General features: G+C 44.1%; 1 protein-coding gene across 1 annotated transcript in view; it reads right to left on the reverse strand.

The window, feature by feature from the left end:
* The window catches only part of SLC4A5 (solute carrier family 4 member 5), a 105,457-nt gene that overhangs the window by 16,707 nt on the left and 65,350 nt on the right, over window positions 1–23,400 (reverse strand). Inside the window, exons 14-19 of the mRNA XM_032229450.1 lie at window positions 22,423–22,694; window positions 11,275–11,336; window positions 9,353–9,553; window positions 9,105–9,218; window positions 7,793–7,954; window positions 7,053–7,231 (exon numbers count right to left, since the gene is read on the reverse strand). Of these exons, the coding sequence (XP_032085341.1) occupies window positions 7,053–7,231; window positions 7,793–7,954; window positions 9,105–9,218; window positions 9,353–9,553; window positions 11,275–11,336; window positions 22,423–22,694 (990 nt within the window). The remainder of the gene's footprint in view (window positions 1–7,052; window positions 7,232–7,792; window positions 7,955–9,104; window positions 9,219–9,352; window positions 9,554–11,274; window positions 11,337–22,422; window positions 22,695–23,400) is intronic.

Genomic DNA, 23,400 nt, shown 5'->3' on the forward strand with positions numbered 1-23,400 from the left:
CCTTTTGTAGGGAAAGTTGTCGAGAAGGTGGTAGCCTTTCAGCTCCGACAGACCTTGGATGAAGCAGATTATCTAGATCCCTTTCAGTCGGGTTTCAGGCCTGGTTACTCCACTGAAACTGCTTTGGTCACGCTGACCGATGATCTCTGGCGGGCCAGGGATAGAGGACATTTCTCTATCCTGGTGCTTCTTGACCTCTCGGCGGTCTTCGATAACATTGACCATGGTATCCTTCTGCAACGACTGGGAGAGGTGGGAGTGGGAGGCACCGTTTTACAGTGGTTCTCCTCTTACCTCTCGGATAGGTCGCAGTCGGTATTGGTTGGAGGACAGAGGTCGACCCCTAGGCCCCTAAAGTATGGGGTGCCTCAGGGCTTGGTCCTGTCCCCCCTCCTTTTTAACATCTACATGAAGCCGCTGGGTGAGATCATTCGTCGGCATGGGATCAAATACCACCAATATGCGGATGATACCCAGTTGTATCTGTCCGCCCCGTGCCAACTCAGCGAAGCGGTAGAAGTGATGTGCCAGTGCCTGGAGGCTGTTAGGGTCTGGATGGGAGTAAACAAGCTGGCACTCAATCCAGACAAGACTGAGTGGCTATTGATGTTGCCCCCTAAGAATGGTCCAGATATTCCATCTCTCAGCCTGGGGGGCGAAACTCTTCACCCCTCAGAGAGGGTCTGCAACTTGGGTGTCCTCCTGGATTCTCAGCTGACATTAGAATACCACCTGTCGGCTGTGACCAGGGGGGCTTTTGCCCAGGTTCGCCTGGTGCACCAGTTGCGGCCCTACCTGGACTGGGAGGCACTTCAAATGGTCACTCATGCTCTCGTCACCTCTAGGCTTGATTACTGTAATGCGCTTTACTTGGGGCTGCCCCTGAAGAGTGTTTGGAGACTACAATTAGTCCAAATGTGGCCGCGTGAGCGATAACGGGTGTACCTAGGTACATCCATGTTACACCTATCCTCCGCGAGCTGCACTGGCTTCCCATCGGTCTCCGAACGCGCTTCAAGGTGCTGGTCATTACCTTTAAAGCCCTACATGGCTTGGGACTTGGATATCTGCAGGACAGCCTCCTGCCACATACCTCGCAATGACCCATAAGATCTCACAGGCTGGGCCTCCTTTGGGTACCGTTGACCGGGCAATGCCGGTCGGCGACTACTCGGAGGAGGTCTTTCTCTGTACCTGCCCCAGCCCTGTGGAATGATCTACCCGCAGAGATCCGTACCCTTCCCACTCTCTCGGCCTTCCGAAAAGCCATTAAAACCTGGCTGTTCCGGCAGGCCTGGGGCTGTTGACCGCAAAATACGGTCCAGCCCCATTTAGAATGGAGTGCATGGTGTGTTGTTTTTAAATCTATCTTCTCTTTTTCTGTATTTTATTTTTTTGATTTATTTCTGTACTGTTAGCCGCCTGGAGTCCTACGGGATTGGGCGGCATATAAATGTTATTAAACTTGCAAACTTGCAAAATATGGAACAGGTATGTAGATGACACCTTCACCATATTAAAAAAGAACGAATTAGAAAACACCCACAGAACCATCAACAACATTTTTAAAGGAATCCAGTTTACTATAAAGGAAGAAAACAACGCTATCCTTCCTGCACATCCTGATCAGCAGGGACCACAATGACAAACTAGAAATACAAGTCTACAGAAAAACCATCCACACAAACCAAGGGCTCTACTACCAAAGCAATACCCCAACCTCCCACAAGAGAAACTATGTAAGAACTGTATTTAGAAGAGCACAGACTCTCTTTAGCAACCCCGATCAGCAGAAAAAAGGAAATATACAAGTTAATTCCAACAAAATGGATATCCATACAACTTTATCAAAAGGTGCCTGACCACTCAATCCAATATAGCACAACCAACACAAGCCCCAAAAAGAATAACACTGCCATACATAAAGAACATTTCAGAAACTACTAACAAACTACTACCACCACACGGAATCAATGTGGCACACAAGCCAACTAAAGCCCTTCAAAACACCCTAAGCAAATCAAGAGACCCAGCAGCCCCAGAAGAAAACACATTACATACACTGTAAGGACTGCAACAACCCCCCTGCAGGACAAACAGGCAGAAGACTGGCAGAAGGCATCCATGAACACCAACTGGCAGTCAGGAGACATGATGAAAACACGTTCAGTCTCCGGTGTGGGGTGTGGGAGGAGTCACTGAATGGGTATTGTTACGGCTCAATTGCCTGGAGACTGAGATAAATCTGAGGATACTCCCTCTGTTCCTCCTTGTGACTCCCCAGATTAACCTCAGTCTTCGGCCTAACAGGAGCTATTCAGTGACTCGCCAGGATTTTTTTTTCCTAGTCTTTATTCAGTTCCCTGCTGCACAAGGCCAAAGCCACAGCAGACCTGGATCCTCCTCGGGCTCCTAGCCAGAACCCCACCACTCCTAGCACTAGTGGCGGGAAGAAGCAGCAGGGCCCCTTTCACAGGCCCCAGGTAGAGAAGGAGGAGATCCCCACTCCAGACCTGTTCTTGGAGGTCCTCAAGTCCCAGTGGTCCAAGCCAGGTTCCTTTCCCACCCCAGGGATAAGGATCGCAGGTTTTATAACCTCAATGCATCTTTCACTCAAGGCTTGCAGGTTCCTGCCGTGGACACCCCAGTGGCAGCCTTGGCCTCCGCCTCCACCATGGTAACAGGAGATATCTCTAGCTGCCTGAAGGCAGAGGACAGGAGACCGGAGCTGGACATGCGTAAGACCTTCCAGGCTGTCTCATGGGTGATCAAGGTGGCGGTGGCCGCATCTTTCTTTAACAGGTCCACCCTCTTATGGTTGGAGCAGATCTGGGACAGGACACACGCATCAGACGTGAGGCTGCTATAGGACATCATGAAATTGATGGCGGCAACCCAGTTCTCGGCAGACGCTACCCTGGATGTGGTAAAGTATTCCTCCAGGACCTTGTCATCCTCAGTGGCATCCAGACGTCTCCTATGGCTTCGTCACTGGCAGGCCGAGTTCCGGGCAAAGTGGCACCTGGCGGAGGTGGAGTATACAGGCGACAAGCTGTTTGGACCCTCATTGTACCCCATCCTTGTCGAGAATAAAAACAAGAGGAAGACCACCGGGCGGCGCCTTACTCCTGGAGAGCCTCCTACCGACCTCCTACTGACCACTGGATCAGGACACCCAACAACAAAGGTACTCTGCTCCTAGGTATTCCAGACAGAGGGACAGGCAGTTCTCCAGGGATAGGTATAGGGCCCAGCAGGCTGGCAAGTGGCCCTTTCGAGGGGGGTGGCCGTTCCTTTCGCAGGGGTAAGTGATTCGGGATCAGATCACCCCATCGGCGGTCGCCTCTCTTTCTTCCCAGACTGCTGGGAGGGCATCACCACAGATGCCTGGGTCCTCCAGACCATCAGATCGGGACTCCATCTGGAGTTCCGTTCCCCCCCCCCAGTAGATTCCGCACTTTTCCCTCCTCCAAGAACCCGGTCAAGCGCGCCCTCATGCGCGAAGCTATTCTCCACCTTCTGGAAATTAGTGCCATCGAGCCAGTTCCGGAGGGGGAAAAGGGGTCAGGGTTCTATTCTCACCTTTTCCTAGTCCCTAAGAATTCGGGGGGTAGGGGTGGAGGGCCATCCTAGATCTCAAACTCTTGAACTCTAGAATTGTCTACCGGAAATTTAAGATGGCTTCCCTCAAGTCCATCTTGGAAGGGGTCCTAGCCTCCATTGACCTCATGGAGGCCTATCTCCACATCATGATCGCCCCTGATCACCGCAAGTTCCTCAGGTTCTCATACCGGGGCGCTCATTACCAGTACAGAGCACTTCCCTTTGGGTTGGCCTCTGCCCCCAGAAACTTTACCAAGGTGATGGCCACGGCTGTGGCCCACCTCCATTCCTTCCCGGTTCGTCTCCACTGCTACCTTGACAACATCCTTGTGCTAGCCCTCTCGATTCTCTGCGCAGAGAGTGACCTCAGTACCATCATTAGTACCTTGAGTTCCCTGGGGTTCTCGATTAACTTCGAGAAGAGTCACCTTACCCCCTCCACTAGGCTTCAGCACCTAGGTCCCATAATTGATTCAGTGAAGGGTAAGGTTTTTCTATCCCAGGAGCGCAGGAACAGCATCGTTGAATTGGTTCGGGAGATTCGCAGGATTCGATCTGTTCCCATAGCTCTTTTCTCCAGGCTCCTCGGGAAGTTCATATTTTGCATCGGGATCATCCTCTGGGCTCGCCTTCACGCCAGAGACCTGCAGTGGTTCCTCCTCCCTGACCAGAGGAATGGGACAACCGACGCAAGCTTCAAGGTCCTAGTGACCCCTCAGGTACTTCTCTCCCTTCACTTATGGAGGTCTCCCTCCCTGGCCAAAGGGTCTCTTTTCAGGGAACCGGACAGGCTGGTCCTCACCACGGATGCAAGCCTGTTCGGCTGGGGGGCTCATCTGCAGTCCCAGTTGGCCCAGGGCCGGTGGACATTGATGGACCTGTGGAAGAACATCAACTGGCTGGAGCTCAGAGCAATCCACCTAGCCCTTCACCAGTTCAAACAGATGGTCACCGGGAATCACATCTTGGTTCTGATGGACAACGTGGCGGCAAAAGTCCACGTAAACAAGCAGGGAGGCACTCATTCCATGGCTCTACGCGACGAGGCAAAGCGTCTGGGAAGCTGGGTGGAGCGGAACCTCCTATCGATCCGAGTGGAGCACATCTCCGGAGTGGAGAACCAGCAGGCGGACTGGCTCAGCAGGGAGCCGGTAAACCACGGGGAGTGGCAATTTCATCCCAGCATCTTCACACAGATCTGCCAGAGGTTCAGCCATCCAACAGTGGATCTCTTCACCTCTCCGTCAAATGCTCAGGTTCCGAGTTTCATATCGCGATTCCCAACCCGGAGGTCAGTGAACACCGATTCCCTACGCTGCAGATGGCTGGCAGGTCTTCTGTACGCCTTCCCTCTGCTCCCTCTCGTCCCCGGGGTTGTGAGGAAGCTAGTGGTAGAGAGGGCAGAGATCATTCTAGTAGCCCCTCACTGACCATAACGACCCTGGTTCACGGATCTTGTGGAATTGTTGGTTCGTCCTCCTTGGCCACAGGAGGAGATGGAGCTGTGCCAGGGGAGTCTGATCCACCCAGACCCAGAATGGCTCAATCTGACCGCTTGGCACTTGAGCGGGAGCAATTGAGAGTAGCGCAGATCTCCTGTAGAGTTATCAATACCCTTGAGGCTTCCAGGAGGAGATCCACCACCTGCATTTATGACGCGACGTGGACTGCCTTCGCCACCTGGTGCCAAACCAAACAGGTAGAGCCTTCAGCAGCCTCCGTCCCTCAGGTACTGGACTTCTTTCAGGATGGGCTGGCTAAAGATTTGGCTCCCAAGACCCTCCGCAGACAGGTATCCGCTCTAGCCACTATCCTCCGGGGGGAGGGCTCCCAGTCCCTGCCCCAGGTTCCAGTCATTAAAAGATTCCTCAAGGGGGCGGCCAACCTTCGGCCTCCGGTGGTCCACCAGTTCCCCTCCTGGGACCTGCCCACGGTTTTCCAGGCTCTCCTGGAGCCGCCCTTTGAACCCCTTAGGGAGGTTAGCCTTCAACTCCTCACTCTCAAGGTGATCTTCCTCGTGGCAATCACCTCTGCCAGAAGGGTGTCCGAGCTTAATGCTCTGTCCTCTATGGCTGACCTCTGCACCTTCCACAGCAACAGGGTTGTACTCAGGCTTAACCCGGCCTTCATGCCCAAGGTCAATTCCCCCTTCCACAGGGGTCAGGAGGTTATCCTCCTGGACTTCTGCGCATCTAACTCAAGCGCACAGCCCCCTTCAGACGGTCAGAGGCCCTCTTTGTCTCCTTCCACCCCTCATCCCGGGGCGCCAAGGTCTCCCCTACCACCATCAGCATGTGGATGAGGTTAGCCATTTCCAAGGCTTACGAGGCCCGAGGCCTATCCGTCCCACAGGACATCACGGCTCATTCCACTAGAAGCACTGCCATTTCAGCGGTCTGGGCCACCCAGGCACCCATCAAGGACATCTGCAGGGCTGCCGCCTGGTCCTCTCCTTTGCCCTTCATCAGACACTACCGGCTAGATACGTATGCCAGCCGAGGCATCCTTTGGGAGGCGGGTCCTTCAGGGTGTCCTGGACACTCAGGCCCAATGATCCCTCCCATGGACATCTAGCTTTGGTATGTCCCATTCAGTGACACCACACCTTGGAGACTGTCAGTTTGTCCTACCTGAACTGTATGTCTTAAGGTTGGTGTGGGAGCAGTCACTTCCCAGCCTTCAGGCGCCAGTGCCGGGCCTGAGTAGGCAACTACAGATCACCCGGGGTCCAGGAAGGGAAGCTGTTGTTGTTTCTCTGTCTCTTCCCTTCCAGGTTTTTCTTCTTCCGAACCATCGGTTTATCTGGAGAGTCACAAGGAGGAACAGAGGGAGTGTCCTCAGATTTACCTCAGTCTCCAGGCAGTTGGGCCGTAACAATACCCATTCAGTGACTGCTTCACATAGACAGACTTTGCCATAGTTTCAATTATGAAACTGGGACCATCCTAGATCAGGCCCACTCCAACAATGCCAAGGAATTTTTAGAAGCCTGGCAGGGTGACAAATTGGCTATCAATAGACACGTGGACATAAATAATATCTACAAACTATGCAAATGAGACAATCAACAAGCCAAAAAGCTCTAAACATCTCTCCACTAGCAATCAACATTCGGATGAGCACAGATTAACACCAAGATTAACACCGGACCAACAATCCAGAAGTAAATAATACCCCAATCAAGGAATTGCCAAGCATACTGTAAACAGCCCAACCAAGGAACCTCTAAGACCACCCCCACCAACGCTGACAGGGCAAGGCATTAGAAGGGGGGATCCAGTGGGATCATCTGCTCTCAGAATTCCCCAGTCATGTTTGTTTAATGGCCCTGATATTCAAATTGCTGCAGCTCTAGAAGACTGCTCAACTCTTTGCCCATCATCCCATTGTCATTGCATCCTTGACACAGGTGAGAGAAACTTTTTCAGTGGCTTCCAAGAAACTCTCACCTCACTCCTAGGAACTGCGGTTGTTCTCCTGGCGCACTGGTCTCTGTCTCCATCTTCAAACTATCAATGTGTGCTATGGAAATTACAGTGGCTGCCACATACCAGGGTAGCCCCATGAATGAACACACTGCCAAGAGGACTCCAACCCAGAACAAGTCCAAATGGTAGCCTGCGGCTTTCTAAAACAAAGAGGGAAAGGCAGTGTGAAAACAGGGGAAACTGAGGCAAAAACACTGACTTTGAGAGCTGTAAAGTGTGCTGAAGTTTTTCTTTCTCCAAACCCAAAATCACTATACCAGAAATATACTTCCAAATTTATTTGTATTGGCCATTTGGGACATGCAGGGACGTGACTCAAATACACAACCTATCATAATATGAAGGGAAGCAGAAGGAATGAGGAAAACTCTTCTGAGAACTCATTAATTAGCTCTGCCAATGGTGATTGTCTAGCTGAAGAGGCAAAGTAACAAACAAAATTAAAACATTTCCTTGGTGTGCACAATATGTTGGTAAGCTATTATATCCAATCAATACAACATGCCATAGAAAGCCAACTGATGTTAAAATTAACCCAATTGGACTCTGTTTCAGCTGATCTTTCTACATCATGCCAACTCTTTTGCCTCAGGTCTGGATCCTTGTCCAACATGATAGAAATGGGGTTGATCAGCATCCCACCTTTCTTTGTGTTCCAATTCACAATAGTAGTGTGCAAGAAGACAGAAGAAAAAACATACCTTCAGCTTGTGTTCCTTCCTGTTCACAATCACGGCTGTAATTTGCTGATCCATGAAGATCAGGATAGTGACCAAAAGAGCCGGAAGTGCACTTGCCAAGTAGACCCACCAAGGATTTTTTCCAAAGGGGAACACAAACCACCCTCGGTCGAGGCGGGTGGGCTAGAAGTAGAATTCAGAAAGAGCAGGTTACCCAAGAGACTCACACAATAAGGAGGTTTTATGCTCCCTCTTATGTGCCGGCTCCTATCCTCAACTAGCTCCTAAGCCAGAGGTCTTCAAACTTGGCCACTTTAAGGCTTGTGGACTTCAACTCCCATAATTCTCTGGGAGAATCTCCAGCCAGGGAATTCTGGGAGTTGAAGTCCACAAGTCTTAAAGTGGCCAAGTTTGGGGGCCTCAGCTATACACAGCTCAGAACACACATTCTACCACGGGCAGAATTTCTCTCTTACTTTAACGTTTTTGACACGAAAAGCCCTAATGCCTCAAGAGGAATGTTTCCTAAGGCAACCAGTGAAAGATGGATCACTCCAAAACAATGCATTGTTCAGAAACCCATATACCATACTGCACAGCCAGGCCTTTGCCCACGTGAAGCAGATTGGAGCCTTTTTTAGCTAAAGTGTAGCATTCAGTTATTTACCTTAAATTCTGTAGGCACTTGCAGTTTTGGAGTGTTCAGCCCACACAAAACATCAAGACCAACAAACATTAGTATGGACATGAAGATAGAGAAGTCACTAATAAGTTTACGGAACTAGAAAGAAGGAGAGAAAACACATGTGTACGAGAAATAGCTATGTTAGAATGTCAGCTGGAGAAGAAAAGAGCTACATGCAATCCTTTTGCCGTCAGAGAGAAACACAGAGCAACCTTTTACCAACACTACTTTCAGTCCAGCCCTAGTAGGTATTTGATACCACCAGAGCCTCCTCTGACTTGGCTGTGAAATTAGAACCGTGAACTTCTTTATGCTCCCCTTCAGGGGAAAGCAAGGTGGGGGGGGGGGGGAGGAAACACGGCCTCCTTGGGAATGGCTCCAGAAATACTGCCACAACCCAGAAAAAGCCCAGCTCTGCTGTCGCAATTTGCAGAGACACAGGCCAGTTTCTCCCCTTGGCCTCAGGCCTGACAGTTTTTGAACCTCCTGGACCCAACAGTGCATTCATTCCCCACTTCCCCCAGTTCACTTTCAAGTAGGACCTTGAGGCTGTAGAAAGCTGAAGCTACTAGAGAAAGCAATTCAAGGAACAGGAGACCGGAGCAGAGAGAGGAAAGGGTGTGTCAAAACCTAGTTGGTTATCCAAACCTTAATGATACTGGGCACATGCAACTTGGGAGTATCCAGTCCAAAACAAAAATCTATTCCACAGAAGAACAAGATGGAGAAGACAATGGAAAAGTCAGCAATTAGGCTCCTGACCTAAAAGTGGAGGGTTGAAAGGGGGAAAAAAAGAACAAGTTATAGGGCACTACGGAATATTATTTTATGTCTTCTGGGAGAGGAAGACCTTTTTTGAACAGCTGACACCCAAGACATCGTTTGGAGAATCTTACCTTGGTTGGAAAATAGCGACTAAACTTGAACTTTTTCAGAGTCAGAGTCATGGAATATGTTCCAAAGAAGAGAATGAAAGACATAAGGGCCAAATCGGGGACAAATTTACAAGACGTCCCCACCAGACTTCCTCCATATTTCAGGCATTCCTTTTTGCTCAACTGAGTCCAGTCCAGAACTGTTACATTAATAGGATTATACTTGAAGGATAAGAAAATAAACCATATTATTCAGGTACTGAAGAATAAAACTAACAAGTAAGTTAACTCCTACACATACAAGAGATACAAGCCTGCTAATTCTTTTAAATATTATATATAACAGAATAACAGAGTTTGAAGGGACTTCTAAGTTCTTCTAGTCCAATTTCTTCTTAAAAGCCTCCAGTGATAGGAACCCCACAACTTCTGAAGGCAAGAGATTCCACTGGTTAATTGTTCTCACTGTTAGGAAGTTTCTCCTTAATTCCATGTTGCTTCTCCTCTTGATTAGTTTCCATCCATTTCTTCTTGTCTTGTCCTCTGGTGCTTTGGAAAATAAGTTGACCCCATTTTCTTTGTGACAATCCCTCAAATATTGGAACCCTGCTATCATGTCACCCCTACTCCTCCTTTTCACTAGACCAGACTCCTGCATATATGTATTTATATATCTCCATATTACACACATATTATATATTTTTTTAAAACAGCCAAAATCATAGCTGGTGATAGCATTGTTAAGATGAAGAGAGTGCTTCCCATAGGTTATTTTCCCCTCCAAAAAAGGATAATGGGGCAGATAGAAGACATCTTTTAAAAGTAGATTTTATGTTTAAAAGTACCTATTTTGTAATTTTAAGTTGTGATTGTTAATGTCTCTGGAAATTTTTGTAAAATTCTTTTCAAGATTAGCAAAATTAATTTTCAACTCTGGAACAAATTGGACTCTTTGATCCGAGTAATCTCAATGTTTTGGAGATTCTAAGCCAAAGATCCAAGAATCCACCCAGTGAATGCAAAAACAATCACCAACTGGCAGTAAGAGCCAGGACTCAGCCTGGTAATTTGGAATTTATAAGCCCCCATAACACAATCCCATAGGTATGTATTCTCAAGTCCTCTTGCATTCAATGCAGTTTACTTCCAGCCTTTATATAAGAATTGGAGCCCTGTGCATTTTCCAGAAGACACCTGATGATTGGGTATCAAATTTGAAAGGGGAATCATGATACTTGATTGCTGGCCTTGATCAGTTGAACAATTGCTCTATAGACTCCTGTAGATGGAGATACAAATTATGAATCTGGCAGGTCTCTGTTAGGGATAGCAAACAATGTGTGTTTGGCATAGAAGGGGGTTTCCAAACGTGCCAATTTAAGTATACTTATCAGGAAATGGATGAGAAACAATTCTGATCATTGCCATTAAACGGTCAAGATTGATCACTGGAGCGAAGAATTGTTCTCACAGCTTTAAGAAGTTTTAACTGATGTTGCTTGAAGCCTCTTTGGGCAGGTTAGATCAGAGATGGACCAACATTTCAGGCCTAGGACTCATTTAAGCTGCCACCCAACACTGATGAGAAAAGAGAGCAGTGGTGAAATTCAATTTTTTTTACTACCGGTTCTGTGGGTGTGGCTTGATGAGTGTGGCAGGGGAAGGACACTGCAAAATCTCCATTCCCTCCCCACTTCTGGGGAAGGATATGGCAAAATCCCCATTCCCTCCCCACTCTGGGGCCAGCCAGAGGTGGCATTTGCAGGTTCTCCAAACTAAAAAGTTTTGCTACCATTTTCCAGAACCTGTCAGAACCTGCTGAATTTCACCCCTGAAAGAGAGGTACTGTAATCAGTTTTTGCTCTTGCAGTTATAATGCTAAACAAAGATATACACAGCATTTTGGATTGGTGGGTGGGAAGAAAAGACAGAAAAAAACTTACCATAGAAATATTAACATTGTTTGGTACCAATGGAACTGAAGCATTGAACAATGTTGTATTTGCTGCAAAAAAGGAGTTTGTAATTATTAAAAAATATATTAAGAAAAAATATTACTCCATGATACACCATCATATTTTTCGTTTGAACTTTTCGAAAAATTCTCTTTTAGTGTTAAAGCAGAACCAAAATCCATATATTTGGCTACACCTATTACAGAGGTCTCATCGGCTTCGTTTTGGTCACCATCTCACCATCCAACCATCCAGAAAACCACTGTTGTGAGTATTTACAGAACTCTTTGAGCTTGTAATCCAATGAAAAGAATTACATCCCCACTGCTTGTAAATAAACAGCTGCTTATATGAACACTTCGATAAGCTACAATGTTGTTCTGATACTAATTTCTGCAGAAACATCTCCCTAATTAACCTAAGATGTTTCTCTCTTTCAACTGGGATCCCAGAAAGCAAGGAGGAGGAGGAGGAGGAGGTGGCATTCTGGAGGCACAGAAAATGCTTTGGAACATACCCCAAACAGGTATCTTCCCTTATGCCTGAGCCAGGGGTGGGTTTCGACCGGTTTGCACCGGTCCCTGCGATCCGGTTGGTCGCTGAACCCGGAAGTAAGTAACTTCCGGGAACGGCGAAGCCCCCCCCGCGCCCGCGCGCGCCCGCACACCCGCTCCTTACCCGGTTTTTACGAATTCTGCGCTTTCCACGCATGCACAGAACGCATACAGCGCCTGCGCGATCCTCCAGGAGCAGCTGGAGCATCGCGCAGACGCTAGTACGCATGCGCGCACCGCGTGCGTGCACGAGAACGCCGCCGGCCTCGTTCCAACCGAACCGGTTGGAACGGGGCGAGAAACCCACCCCTGGGCCCTGAGCATACCTAAAATGTTGATATGTGTCAGGAGCGGATTCCAATTTAATCCAAGGACAGAATTCATAGCTAGGGTGGATCCTTCCTGCATATTACTTTCTTCTCCTGATATTTTTGGTGACAATCAAAACCCACTATACAGTAATATAGAGACACCTCAACCTACACCAGTGTGACCTAATCCTAGTTGATGGAGATTCTCTCTCTGGTCACAGAGTTCTGAGGTGGATCATTCGGTGGTGCCACCTGAATAGCACAAGGACCCCTTCAGGTCTCATCACTGGGTGTTGTGCTTATTATTTTTAACATGGACAAGAGTCCTTGCTTACTTTCCATTGCCTGAATATAACCTCTAAAGGCCTGGGCCTTGCTCAGAGCTGCTTTACAGGGAAGGCAGAAAGTAGCAATAGCAATAGCAATAGCAGTTAGACTTATATGCCGCTTCATAGGGCTTTCAGCCCTCTCTAAGCGGTTTACAGAGTCAGCATATTGCCCCCAACAACAATCCGGGTCCTCATTTTACCAACCTCAGAAGGATGGAAGGCTGAGTCAACCCTGAGCCAGTGAGATTTGAACAGCCGAACTGCAGAACTGCAGTCAGCTGAAGTAGCCTGCAGTGCTGCATTTAACCACTGCGCCACCTTTGGCTCTGAAAGTGCCAACCTTTCATTTGCATGATGAAAGGCCCACTAACTTCCTCACTAGTAAGGTCTGGCTAACTCTTCTCTCTGCCCTCAGCTCACAGAAATGTGCATGTCTCTTGGATTTGGAGGTCACTGATCATAACTCTCCGCACTGACATAAAAACAAAAAACCCTGGATACATTTTCTAATTCTTCATCTGCCGTCTCTAGCTTTTTCTAGAAAAAGATCAAAAGTGGAGCAAGCAGGACACATTTCATGTGACATGCACATAGACACTCCATATTAAGCCATAGTACAGAATCGCTAAAAGGAAAAACACAATAGTATCTACTGTTTTGAAACACCATTCTGGACGGGGCTGCACTACCCTAGACAGACCCAGTATGCAACCTGTGGTTTCTCCTGCCTGAAGAGCAGGTGGTGGTCATGGCTAGGTCTTTGTTCATGTTGTACACCAGTTGTTCCTTTACTGGTGAGGCTCTGCATGCAGCCACTCTTGCCTTAGTCATCCCTCGGATGAATTACTGCAACATGCTCTACAAGGGGCTGCTCTTGAAGAGCATGTGGGAGCTACAGCTGGTGTCTAGTACAGCGGCATGCACAGTCCTGGGGCCTCTAGGGTGGCACAAAGACCCCTGCTGTTTTGCAAGCTGCATACCACTTTGCTTCTGGGTTCAATTCATGGTGTTGATTGTTACCTTTATACTAGCCCTAGGCAGTCAGGGTATCTGAGGAGCCATCTCACACAAATGGGATTACTTCATCCCACTCAGGCCAGCGGAAGAGGCTACAGATCCCATCTGCTGAGGAATTCTTCACTGTGGTCCCTACCTTGTGGAACACTCTACCACCAAAGGTGAGAACTACTCCCATCCTTTTGCCCTTCCAGAAGGGTAATAAAAGTTGGTTTGGCTAGTGTGAGTTGCACAGGGAACCTCTGGATTTATCCAGGTCGTCTGTCTGGACTGTTGTTGCTCTGTAGGGGGGACCCTGGCCTGAGAGACACAAAAGCAAAAGCAGCCAGAAGCCTCTCTTGGGCAGGCTCCCTTTTTCTTTGAGGGGGCTGAGAATAAGTCCCCCACTTTAAGGAGCTTAGGGAATGGTCATGCTGGCCAGGAAGGCAGGGCACGTTCTGAGTCTCAGCTATCCAGGGCATGGCACTTGGTGGGACCTCGAAAAAGAGCCTTCTTCCCCAGTGATAAGACTGGCACCCATCTTGTTGCTTTTCACAAGGTCTCAAAGACATGGGTTTGTCAGCAGGCCTGGGGGATAAATTTGTTTAACAAATAAAGTAGAGTAAATAAACGGAAAACCAGTGCTTGACACTGCCCTCTGCCTATGGCAACTTGGAGCAGGTCAGGAAAGCTTTGCCAGTTGACAGTTTGGAAAGAATCTTTCATCAGACTAAACAGGTTTTGACTTATCTGCAGAAGTTGTATTGAATTTCCCTTTTGATGCCAATAGGTTAGGCTGTGACAATTGATTTAATCATTTTTTTCTGGAGGCAAACAATGTCCACATAATTAATGAAGGAGAAGCAGTTGTTGGGTTAGAGTCGGATTTCTTGCTGCAGAGAAGGTACTGAATTTCATAGGAAATTCAAAATAGGAAGAATTGGACAAAAGTGGAATAATTCTTGCTATTGATTCCAGGTTTTTTTTAACGTTGCTTCTCCCTACAACCAGAAGCTTTTCCAAAAATAGACGTATTAGGGTGGCCTTCACTAATAACTTCAAGTGTAAAATAATTAGACCTTGTACCGGATGAACAATGCTTTTTTAAAAGGCTGATTTAATGCTTTATGCAGATTGTGTATGCTAAAGTAGAAATAACAATAATTAAAAAATAAGAGTATCAAATATTTAATAATCTTAATATTTATAAAATGATACTCACTTGAGAATGAAACCAGCCAAATAGAAGGGTGCAGCAGAGACAAATATGGTATAAATAAGTTACAGTAATCCAAAACGTTGATTTGCAAAAATAAGAGTAATAAAAAAATTAAGAGGTCTTAAAAGACTATTACGGATACTCCCCAGTGGCATCTAGGAGGGAGATTGAGAAAATCGGTGCAGTAGCACAATAACAGCCGCCCCTTTTGTGGGTCAATACAAACATGTACAAAGGAGCAGAGCTTCAATCTGATACTGAGGCTACATCAAGACCTTTTTATTCCCCACTCTGAATGCCACTTACGGAAAGGTGAGAAACTTAAATGGGATTCAGTTTTAAACAGCTGAAATAGAGGATAGAAAACATTACAGCTATTTTCATCCAGATAGAAGCTAAAGCATAGAAGCTATTAAAGATAGAGCATTTCAGAGACTAGTTCTGGGTTCTTCACAGCCATTGAGCACACATGTCCAGACCACAGGAATTCCTGACAAAATATCACCTGCTGTTTGGCATGCAAAATATGTTGTAGCCTCTTCACTTTGGGTCTACAAACCTCCTTTGAAAGACACTTCCATAACTACATATACTGAGCTGCAACCAGAGTTTAGACAGACACACACACAGTGACATAGATAGATAGATGGATAAGATAGATAGATAGATAGATAGATAGATAGATAGATAGATAGATAGATAGATAGATAGATAGATAGATAGATAGATGATATGAGAGGGATTATCAGAACATATTTTGCACAAACGAACTAACACGAATAGGCAAGAGATCACCTGTTTACTTTGGGCAACCACCTTGGAAAACAGGTGATAAAAGGAGGGGGGTGATGGGGGGGTGTCCTAATCAGAGCAGGCATGTTTATACTCCTGGCATGTCCATTTGGTTTTTCTAGGAGGATAGGGGCTTGTCAGTCACATTTTATATTTTGGCTGCCGTTTAACTGACTTTTTAAAAATGCACTTTGTTATACTTGACAGTGTTGCTTTATTCGGTTAGTTGTATTCTGTTATAACAGCTTTTACTAATAAGTTGACTAACAACTTTCCCAATGGATACGAATCATTTTAGAAATAACACATTCTCTGTTTGCACATTGCTTGTTTGTTTCATACATTTGCACTCCCTTCATAATTATGGTATGGGAATCAAGATTCCCCTTCTGTTTCACTTGCTGACTCACAAGAATAAGAGGATAAGAAAGGATCTTAGTAGTCCAAAAAATGATAAAGGTTACTTTCACATACTACACTGAAACAGAGAATCTTCTTGGCAGCATGTGGTCAAAAGGCCCCATTAAAAGGCCTAAAGTTGAGATGCAGACTCCAACTTGCAGATCTTTTGCTGTATTCAGATCACTTGGCACCCAAGGCTCAATTCATTCAGTTTTAGTTTTATGAACTGAGTTAAAAGAAGAATAAAACTTGCTGATTTTATTTTCCCTGCTTGTGTAATGTGTATATTTATCCTCCTGATTTTTTTTATTTCTATGGAAACATGCAGAAACTAAATTTTTTAATTAAAATTTAGTTCTGTTGAGGATTACCTGTTAAGTGAGGTTGGTCAGCCAATTGCTGGTGATGCTGTCTAATCCACATTTTTCTATCTTATCAAGTAGTAGGTTGTGGTCTATTTTATAAAATGCCTTACTGAAATCCAAGTAAATTATATCCACAGCATTCCTCTGGACCACTAATTTTGTCATTTTATCAGGCTGATAGGCCTGTAGTTTCCTGCATCTATTTTTTTTCTTCCTTTTTTGAAGATGGAAACCACAGGTAGCTCTTTTCCAGTCCTCTGGTAGTTCCTTGGTGCTCCAGGATCTTTGGAAGATATGGTTCAGTGGTTCTGAGATGACATCTGCCAGGTCCTTCAGAACCTTGGGGTATAATCCATCTGGTCCTGTGATTTGAACTTGTCTAGGGTGGACAGGTGCTCGTTTACCATTGTCTTGCTTATTTTAACTTGTATTCCTAATCTGTTTTTACGGTATTGTTTTTGATGGGTTGAATTGTTTTTTCCTTTTGTGTAAAGACAAATGCAAAAAATGAGTTAATCAGTTCTGCTTTCTCCCTGTTGCTTGTCACCTTCTTGCCACTTTCTCTCACTCATGGCCCAATCATTTCCTTGACTGTTATCTTGATTTTTATATCTTGAAAGACACTCTTTTGGGGGGTTATTTTTGACTTGTCACAAGCATTAGTTCATTTTGAGCCTTAGCTTTTCTCACTTCATCTTTGCAGGCTTGGGCTATTTGCTGATATTCTGTCTTAGTTATGTGCCCTCTTTCCACTTTTTATATTGTCCTTTTTCTCTTTCAATTTATCAGAGAGTTCTTTATGCCACCATGTGCATAAGACCATTTTATTTGAGAGCTGTAATTTTTCTTCTTCATTGGTATTGTGCTAGATTGGGCTTTTATAATTTCAATTTTCAAAGTTTGCCAAGATTCTTGGGTTGTTTTCCCCTTGAGGATTCTCATCCATGGAATCCTTCTCTCTAAGTTTATTGAAATTAGCTTTCTTAAAGTCCAAGACTCTAGTTTGACTTTGTTCTATTGCTTAGGCTTGCATAATGTTGAACTGCAATATTGCATGATTACTCTCCATCAAGGTTCCTGTAGCTTCAACATCTATCATTTCATCTCTGTTAGTGAAAATTAAGACCAATATGGCTGATCTCCTAGTCCCCTTCTCTACCTTTTAGAAAGACAAAGTTGTCTGCTTGGTTTATCAGGAACCACTTTGAAACTTCCACTTGGTGCACAGTTTGTTTCCCAGTTGATATCAGGTTAGTTAAAGTCTCCCATTAATATTATGATGTGCTTCCTACATACCTTAGTTAACTGATTAGCAAAAAGTTCATCTATTTCCTCTGGTTGGGTAGCCTATACGGTAATATACATCTATGGCAATGTCATTTCCCCCCTTTTATGCATTGCCATATTTATTTCTTATATATAGTGCAACTCCACCTCATATTTTATTTGGTTTGTTTTTTTAAAACAATTTTAATTCCTCTAGCTGTATCTTCAATTTGTGAGTTTCATCCCATCAAGTTTCTGTAATTGCAACAATATCATATCTAAACCACTGAGACCATTTCATAAGTATCTGACAATGCAAAGGACTTAACTGTAATTTTAGAATATAAATCTGACACCAATCTCTATTATGATGATGCTTTAAATACAAGCCTTCCAGTAGAATTGAAAGAAGAGTTCCAAATAAATCTGCACTTCTCAAGAGAACAAACAAGACTGAGAATCCCTTGAGAAAGTTTATAATTTATCGATAGATATTGCAGAGAAGAAAAAGATTGAGAACAAGTTGGAGGGAGTGATTTAAACTTAAAGCGCTAGTTAGAGTTGGGATGGATTTTTAATGTTCTGATATATGTAGTAAAAAGAGGTAGCAATAGACTTCCTGGGGGCGTGGCCTGTTGCCGAGGAGGGCTCCACCGAGCTCCTCAGAGATCTGGTCTGTATATCTAAATAAGATCATAGATAGCACCCCTTTTTGGCTAAGAAAGGGGCAGGGAGTAGCTCTGTAGGCTAGGGTCTATTCGTGAGCCACAGCCTTTTTCTTTTTTTGGCTGTGGATAGAGATTAGATCCAGCCGGAGCAGAGCTTTTATCTCCAGCCAGTTCTTCTCAGCTGCCTTTTTTTTTTGGCAGCCCCAGACAGGCTAGCCCCCCCCAGGACAAAACAAAGTTTTTTTCAAGCTAGAATTGATACGGGCGGGTCCCACCCCTGTGAGATTTATGTTTTTATTACTATCTTAAATACCAGCACCATTTGTCTTAGAGACTTCTTTGTCTAAATGGATTTCAAAATGGCGATTTCTCTCCGTGGATGATTGATAGTGGATATACTTAGCCGGTTTTACCTTCCTGCAGACCGCTCCTTAACAAAATAAACTCTTCTTCTTTGGAAACAGAGGGGAGCAAAGCGCTGCTTACTTGTTTATTTATTATGGCACCCAGGTCAAAGAAGCGCCTTGCTACAAATGTGTCTAAAGAATTTAAAGAATTTTTACTGGAGCCACAGCCTTTGTCTCCTACGCCCTCTACTGGAGAACTTTTAACACAGGAATATTTCTTTAAAATGTTTAATGATTTTAAACAAGAAATTAAGGAATTTGTATTGGAACTATATGATGATTTAAAGTCTAAAGTTAATCAAATGAAGGCGAATACGTTTGCAGCCGTGTCTGCCCTGTCAGATTATTCTGCTGAAATAGAGAACAAATTGGAAAGTTTGGAGAAGGCTAATTTTAATTTGACTACCAATATTCAAATTTTACAACAAAAAATTAGAGACACTGAACAACAGCTTATGATGATAAATTTTAATAGGAAGGCATTTGCAATAAGAGTCAGAGGATTCTGTGAAAAGGAGCAAGAGAATCTGAAACAGACCTTTGCTGAAGCCTTCAGCCATGCGGTGGGAAGCCCGGGACTTAATTTTGATTGGCAGATTCGGAAAATCTATCGCCAGAACTCATTGATAGCGGAACAGCGACAGCTCCCGAGGGACATAATTATACATTTCTCTACAAAAGAAGCTAGAAACGCGATTGTGCAAAAGTTTCATAACAACAGTCTCCGAGTTGATGACCAGGACCTGATTGTCTTCAAAGATATACCTTTCCAGATGTTGAAAGCAAGAAGGGACTACACCTTTTTAACTAAAGAGCTTAGGAGTCAACAGATTCGATACAGATGGGAGGCCCCTGCCGGCATCACGGTTACATTTAAGAATCAAAGATTTCATCTTAACTCTGTTTCGGAGGCTCAAGATTTCTACTGTAGGACTTTGAAGGCGGGACTTCCTGACCCACTTGGAAGAGAGGAGAGACAAGCGGAAGGAGAAGGCAAACGGCAGGCCATGTGGCTGCAAGATGGAGGGGGTAGCCTTTCCTCCCTCGGAGAAGCAGAAAAACGGAGATCGAGAATTTAGACATTTCAAAATATTCGCCAAAGTTAAGGACTGAATGGGGGTTTGAGACCTCTCTCCGGTAGAAAAAGCGGACTAATTCTTATCAGAAGGGAAAGCTGGGTGAAACTACTTTGAGCTAGATTTTAAATTAACGTTAGCATAAATTTGATAGTGGTAAACATTAGACAAGCAAGGGATGAGGGTAAAATATATGTGGAATGATTTACGTTGTTTAAAGCTTATTAGAACAGAAAGCCGGTTGGGATTATCTTAAGATAGGTGTAAAAAGAATGCGGAATGATTTATGTTGTTTAAACTTTGTTAGAAGGGACTATTTTAAAACAGAAGGTTAACTGACTCTTGCTGAAAGTATTATTTGAATATGTGGAATGATCCATGCTATTTAACTTTTATTAGAAGGGAAAGTTGGTTGAAATTGCTTTGAGTTAGATCTCAAACAAATGTTAGCATAAATTTGATAGTGGTAAATATCAGACAAGTAAGGGATGAGGGTAAAATGCATGTGGAATGAACTACGTTATTTAAATCCTATTAGAAGAGAAAGTCGGTTGGAATTATCTTAAGATAGAAGTTGATTTCTGTGTAAAGTAATATTTGATCTACGCTGCTTAACTTTACTAAGAAGGGGAAGCTTGGCTAGATTATTTTGAATTACTGTTTGAAAAGGAGGTTAAGAAAGATCATTTACGCTGTTTAAATTTTACTAGAAGGGAAAGCTTGATTACTCTTCTGCAAAGTAATTTGAATATGTGGCATGAACCACGTTGCTTAAATTTTATCGGAAGGGATCATAAGGTTTAGGAAGAGGAACGGGAGAGTCTACAGAAGGTTGGGGTAAATAGCAAAGAAGTAAGAGACGAGAATAAAATATAGATAGAATGATTTATACTATTTAAGCATAGATAAAGATGGGGGGCTGAGATCAACACAAAGAGTGGTTTCTTTTTTTTTCTTTTTTTTCTTTTCTCTTTTCTTTTCTCTCTTCTTTTTTTCTGTTTTTCTTTCTTTTGACATATTACTTTTATTTTTTTAATCCATATGTATACAAGATATTTTAGACAGAAGGTAGTGCCAGGTGTGGGCCCTGGGAAGTCGGGAGGATTAGGGATGGGGATTTGTGGGGGGGGGGTGGGGGGTGTTAACATAGTCTTAATAAGAACAAGAATGTATTTATATACGGTGGTTCTTTTTTTTCTTTCTTTTTTTTTTTTCCCTTGGTTCATTTTACTTTTATCAGATCAAACAACACTCGAATAAAGGCATACACCAAGGAGGGAGGTAGAGGGAAAGAAGAGGGAGGAGTAAGGAAGGAGTAAGGGGAATGTAAGGAGGGTGTGTGGGGAATAAGGGGAGAAGGAAGGCTTGAGGGGAAAGGGAAGTAGGAGGGGAGTGTTAGAGGGAGAAAGGAAAGTTGGAGGGGGTAGATGGGGTGTATGGAGGATGGAAGGGTTAGGTGGGGTTGTGAATGATGAGTTGTGTTTCCTTTTTTTGTTCGTTTTATCTCCTTTTTTTTTTCTTTTCTTATAGTAAATACCCTGTATATAAGTGATTGCAAATGGAATGTGAAAAATGAATAAAATATATTAAAAAAAAAAAAGAGGTAGCAATAGAAATAGCATTTTGACTTGTATACTGCCCAATCTCTGGGTGGTTTAAAATGTCAGCATCTTGTCCCCAACAATCTGGATCCTCATTTTAACAGAAAGATGGAAAGTTGAGTCAACCTTGAGCCCTGTCAGGATTGAATTCCAGGCTGAGGACAGAGTTTGATTGTCATACTGCATTCTAAGAACCAGGGCTCTAATGTATAGTTTTGTGTCCCTAAGGTAGGTTTGAAAATGGGTTTCTTTTCTCTTTCTTGTATATATAATGCTTATTATCTAAAGCTTGTAAAATATTATTGAGTGAATTTGAATGTATGTCTGTTAAAAGGAAGTTTTAAAAGCTTAATTAGAATTCATCAACTTTAGAAATATTTTTAAAGAAAAGTTTACACTTTTAAAATTAGTAGAGAATTCTTCTTGGTAGAGAAAATGTTTTCCATATCTGGCATTCCTTTGACTTGGAAACTTCTGTGTATATATAACAGTATTTTTTAATTCAGCGTAAGATAGTAGCGGGCTTTTTACTATTTTGGATAAAACAAATAAAAGTGTATCTTCTATAATCTGGTTCCCATTCAGACACTGGCCTGTCCTATATTTACGAGACACTGGGAGCGTCCCACACCAGCTCTGATGCTTGGAGGTGGGAATGCATCAGCCTCACAGTCAGGGACTGATAATGGGTGTGAATTGCCTACAGTGAATTTTGCTGCAAGAAACACCCCACAACACTGAAATGTATTGTGTCAGAACAGACTTCAGGTTTCTCAGTAAAATGGTTCTGGCACAGTAAATTTTCAGTAACTTCCATTCCCTCTTGTGATTTATTTACACTTTTTCTGGCCAGGAAGGACAGCACTATAGAGAAATGTCATGAGACTAACCACTTCAGCATAAATTTACAATACAACCTTGACAACAGAGGGAACTCTTGTCATACACTGACAAACATTTGATTAAAGTTTTGCTGGCTGAGCTATTTCCAATTTCAGACAGAATAAATGATATTAACTTGCATTTGCAAAGAACTTTCAGAAATCTTTGGAAGACATTTTTAAAAGTTCATCATATCAAGCATGAAACACTGCTCCACTATAAGGGGGAATGCAATGACTTTGCAATGGGACACAGGATTTGCACTTACCTGCATCTGGAGCTATGCATTCACATTTATACATAGTCACATAGTCTGGATTGTAGTTGATATTGATAGGGTAGACCTTAAAGGCTCCAATCATCTTTTTAACCGCATCATAGATGAATATGAAGCTGATCAGAGTGGAGAAGCCTTCTTCAGTGAAGCGAGTGATGTACTTAATTATGAAGCTGGCATCTGTAACCACCAGAATAAGGCACTGGGCCGCTGAGTGTAAGCCGATCCAGAGGCGAAACTCTAGGTAATCAATACTGTTACCTCTGAGAGGGAGAACAGAAACACTCTGTTGGCCACAACAGCAGAGCCCCGGCCGCAGCAGAGCAAGATATTATATTCTGATCGTGAAAAAGAGTGAAGACAGGAGCACATTGTTGTCACCGCCATAAATAAACTTTAATGTCTGCAAAATGTACATGACACTCTGAAGCACTTTAGTTGCAGCAGCACCACTGTATCTTCATGGCAACCCAAGAAAGCACAAGTGCCTACTCATGCAACATTATAGGTAAGTGATTGGATTTTCTTTATAGTCTTTATGCATTGCATATAGGGGAGAAGGCAATGGGCAGCATCTTGCCAAAATATGGCAAAGAGTAGGGCTTGGCCAAAAAAAATCATCTCCTCAGGATGTGATCTAACTGGTTGTACCTGAGAAATTTTGGGTGAGTTTTTTACAGGTTGGAGTCTTAGTGATTTGAAGGACTTGTTTTGGACATTTACGGGTGTTAACAGCTGTGCCCAAAACCTAAATTTTGCTCCTTTCAGAACTCAATGTTCTGAACATTTGACAATTGTGTCCCCTGCAATTGGGAAGTGAGCTGATGATGAGGTATTGAAAATGGTTGGCGTGTGGCATGTGGCCTGGTTCTGCTATAATTGATTGCCTTCATATACCAATTGGATGAGATAAGCCGCACAATTGAAAAGAAACAAATTCTATAAGTTTGGTGTCACTTTGTTTGAGAT

Source organism: Thamnophis elegans, chromosome 13 (assembly GCF_009769535.1).
Source record: "Thamnophis elegans isolate rThaEle1 chromosome 13, rThaEle1.pri, whole genome shotgun sequence".
NCBI classification, from domain to species: Eukaryota; Metazoa; Chordata; class Lepidosauria; order Squamata; family Colubridae; genus Thamnophis; species Thamnophis elegans.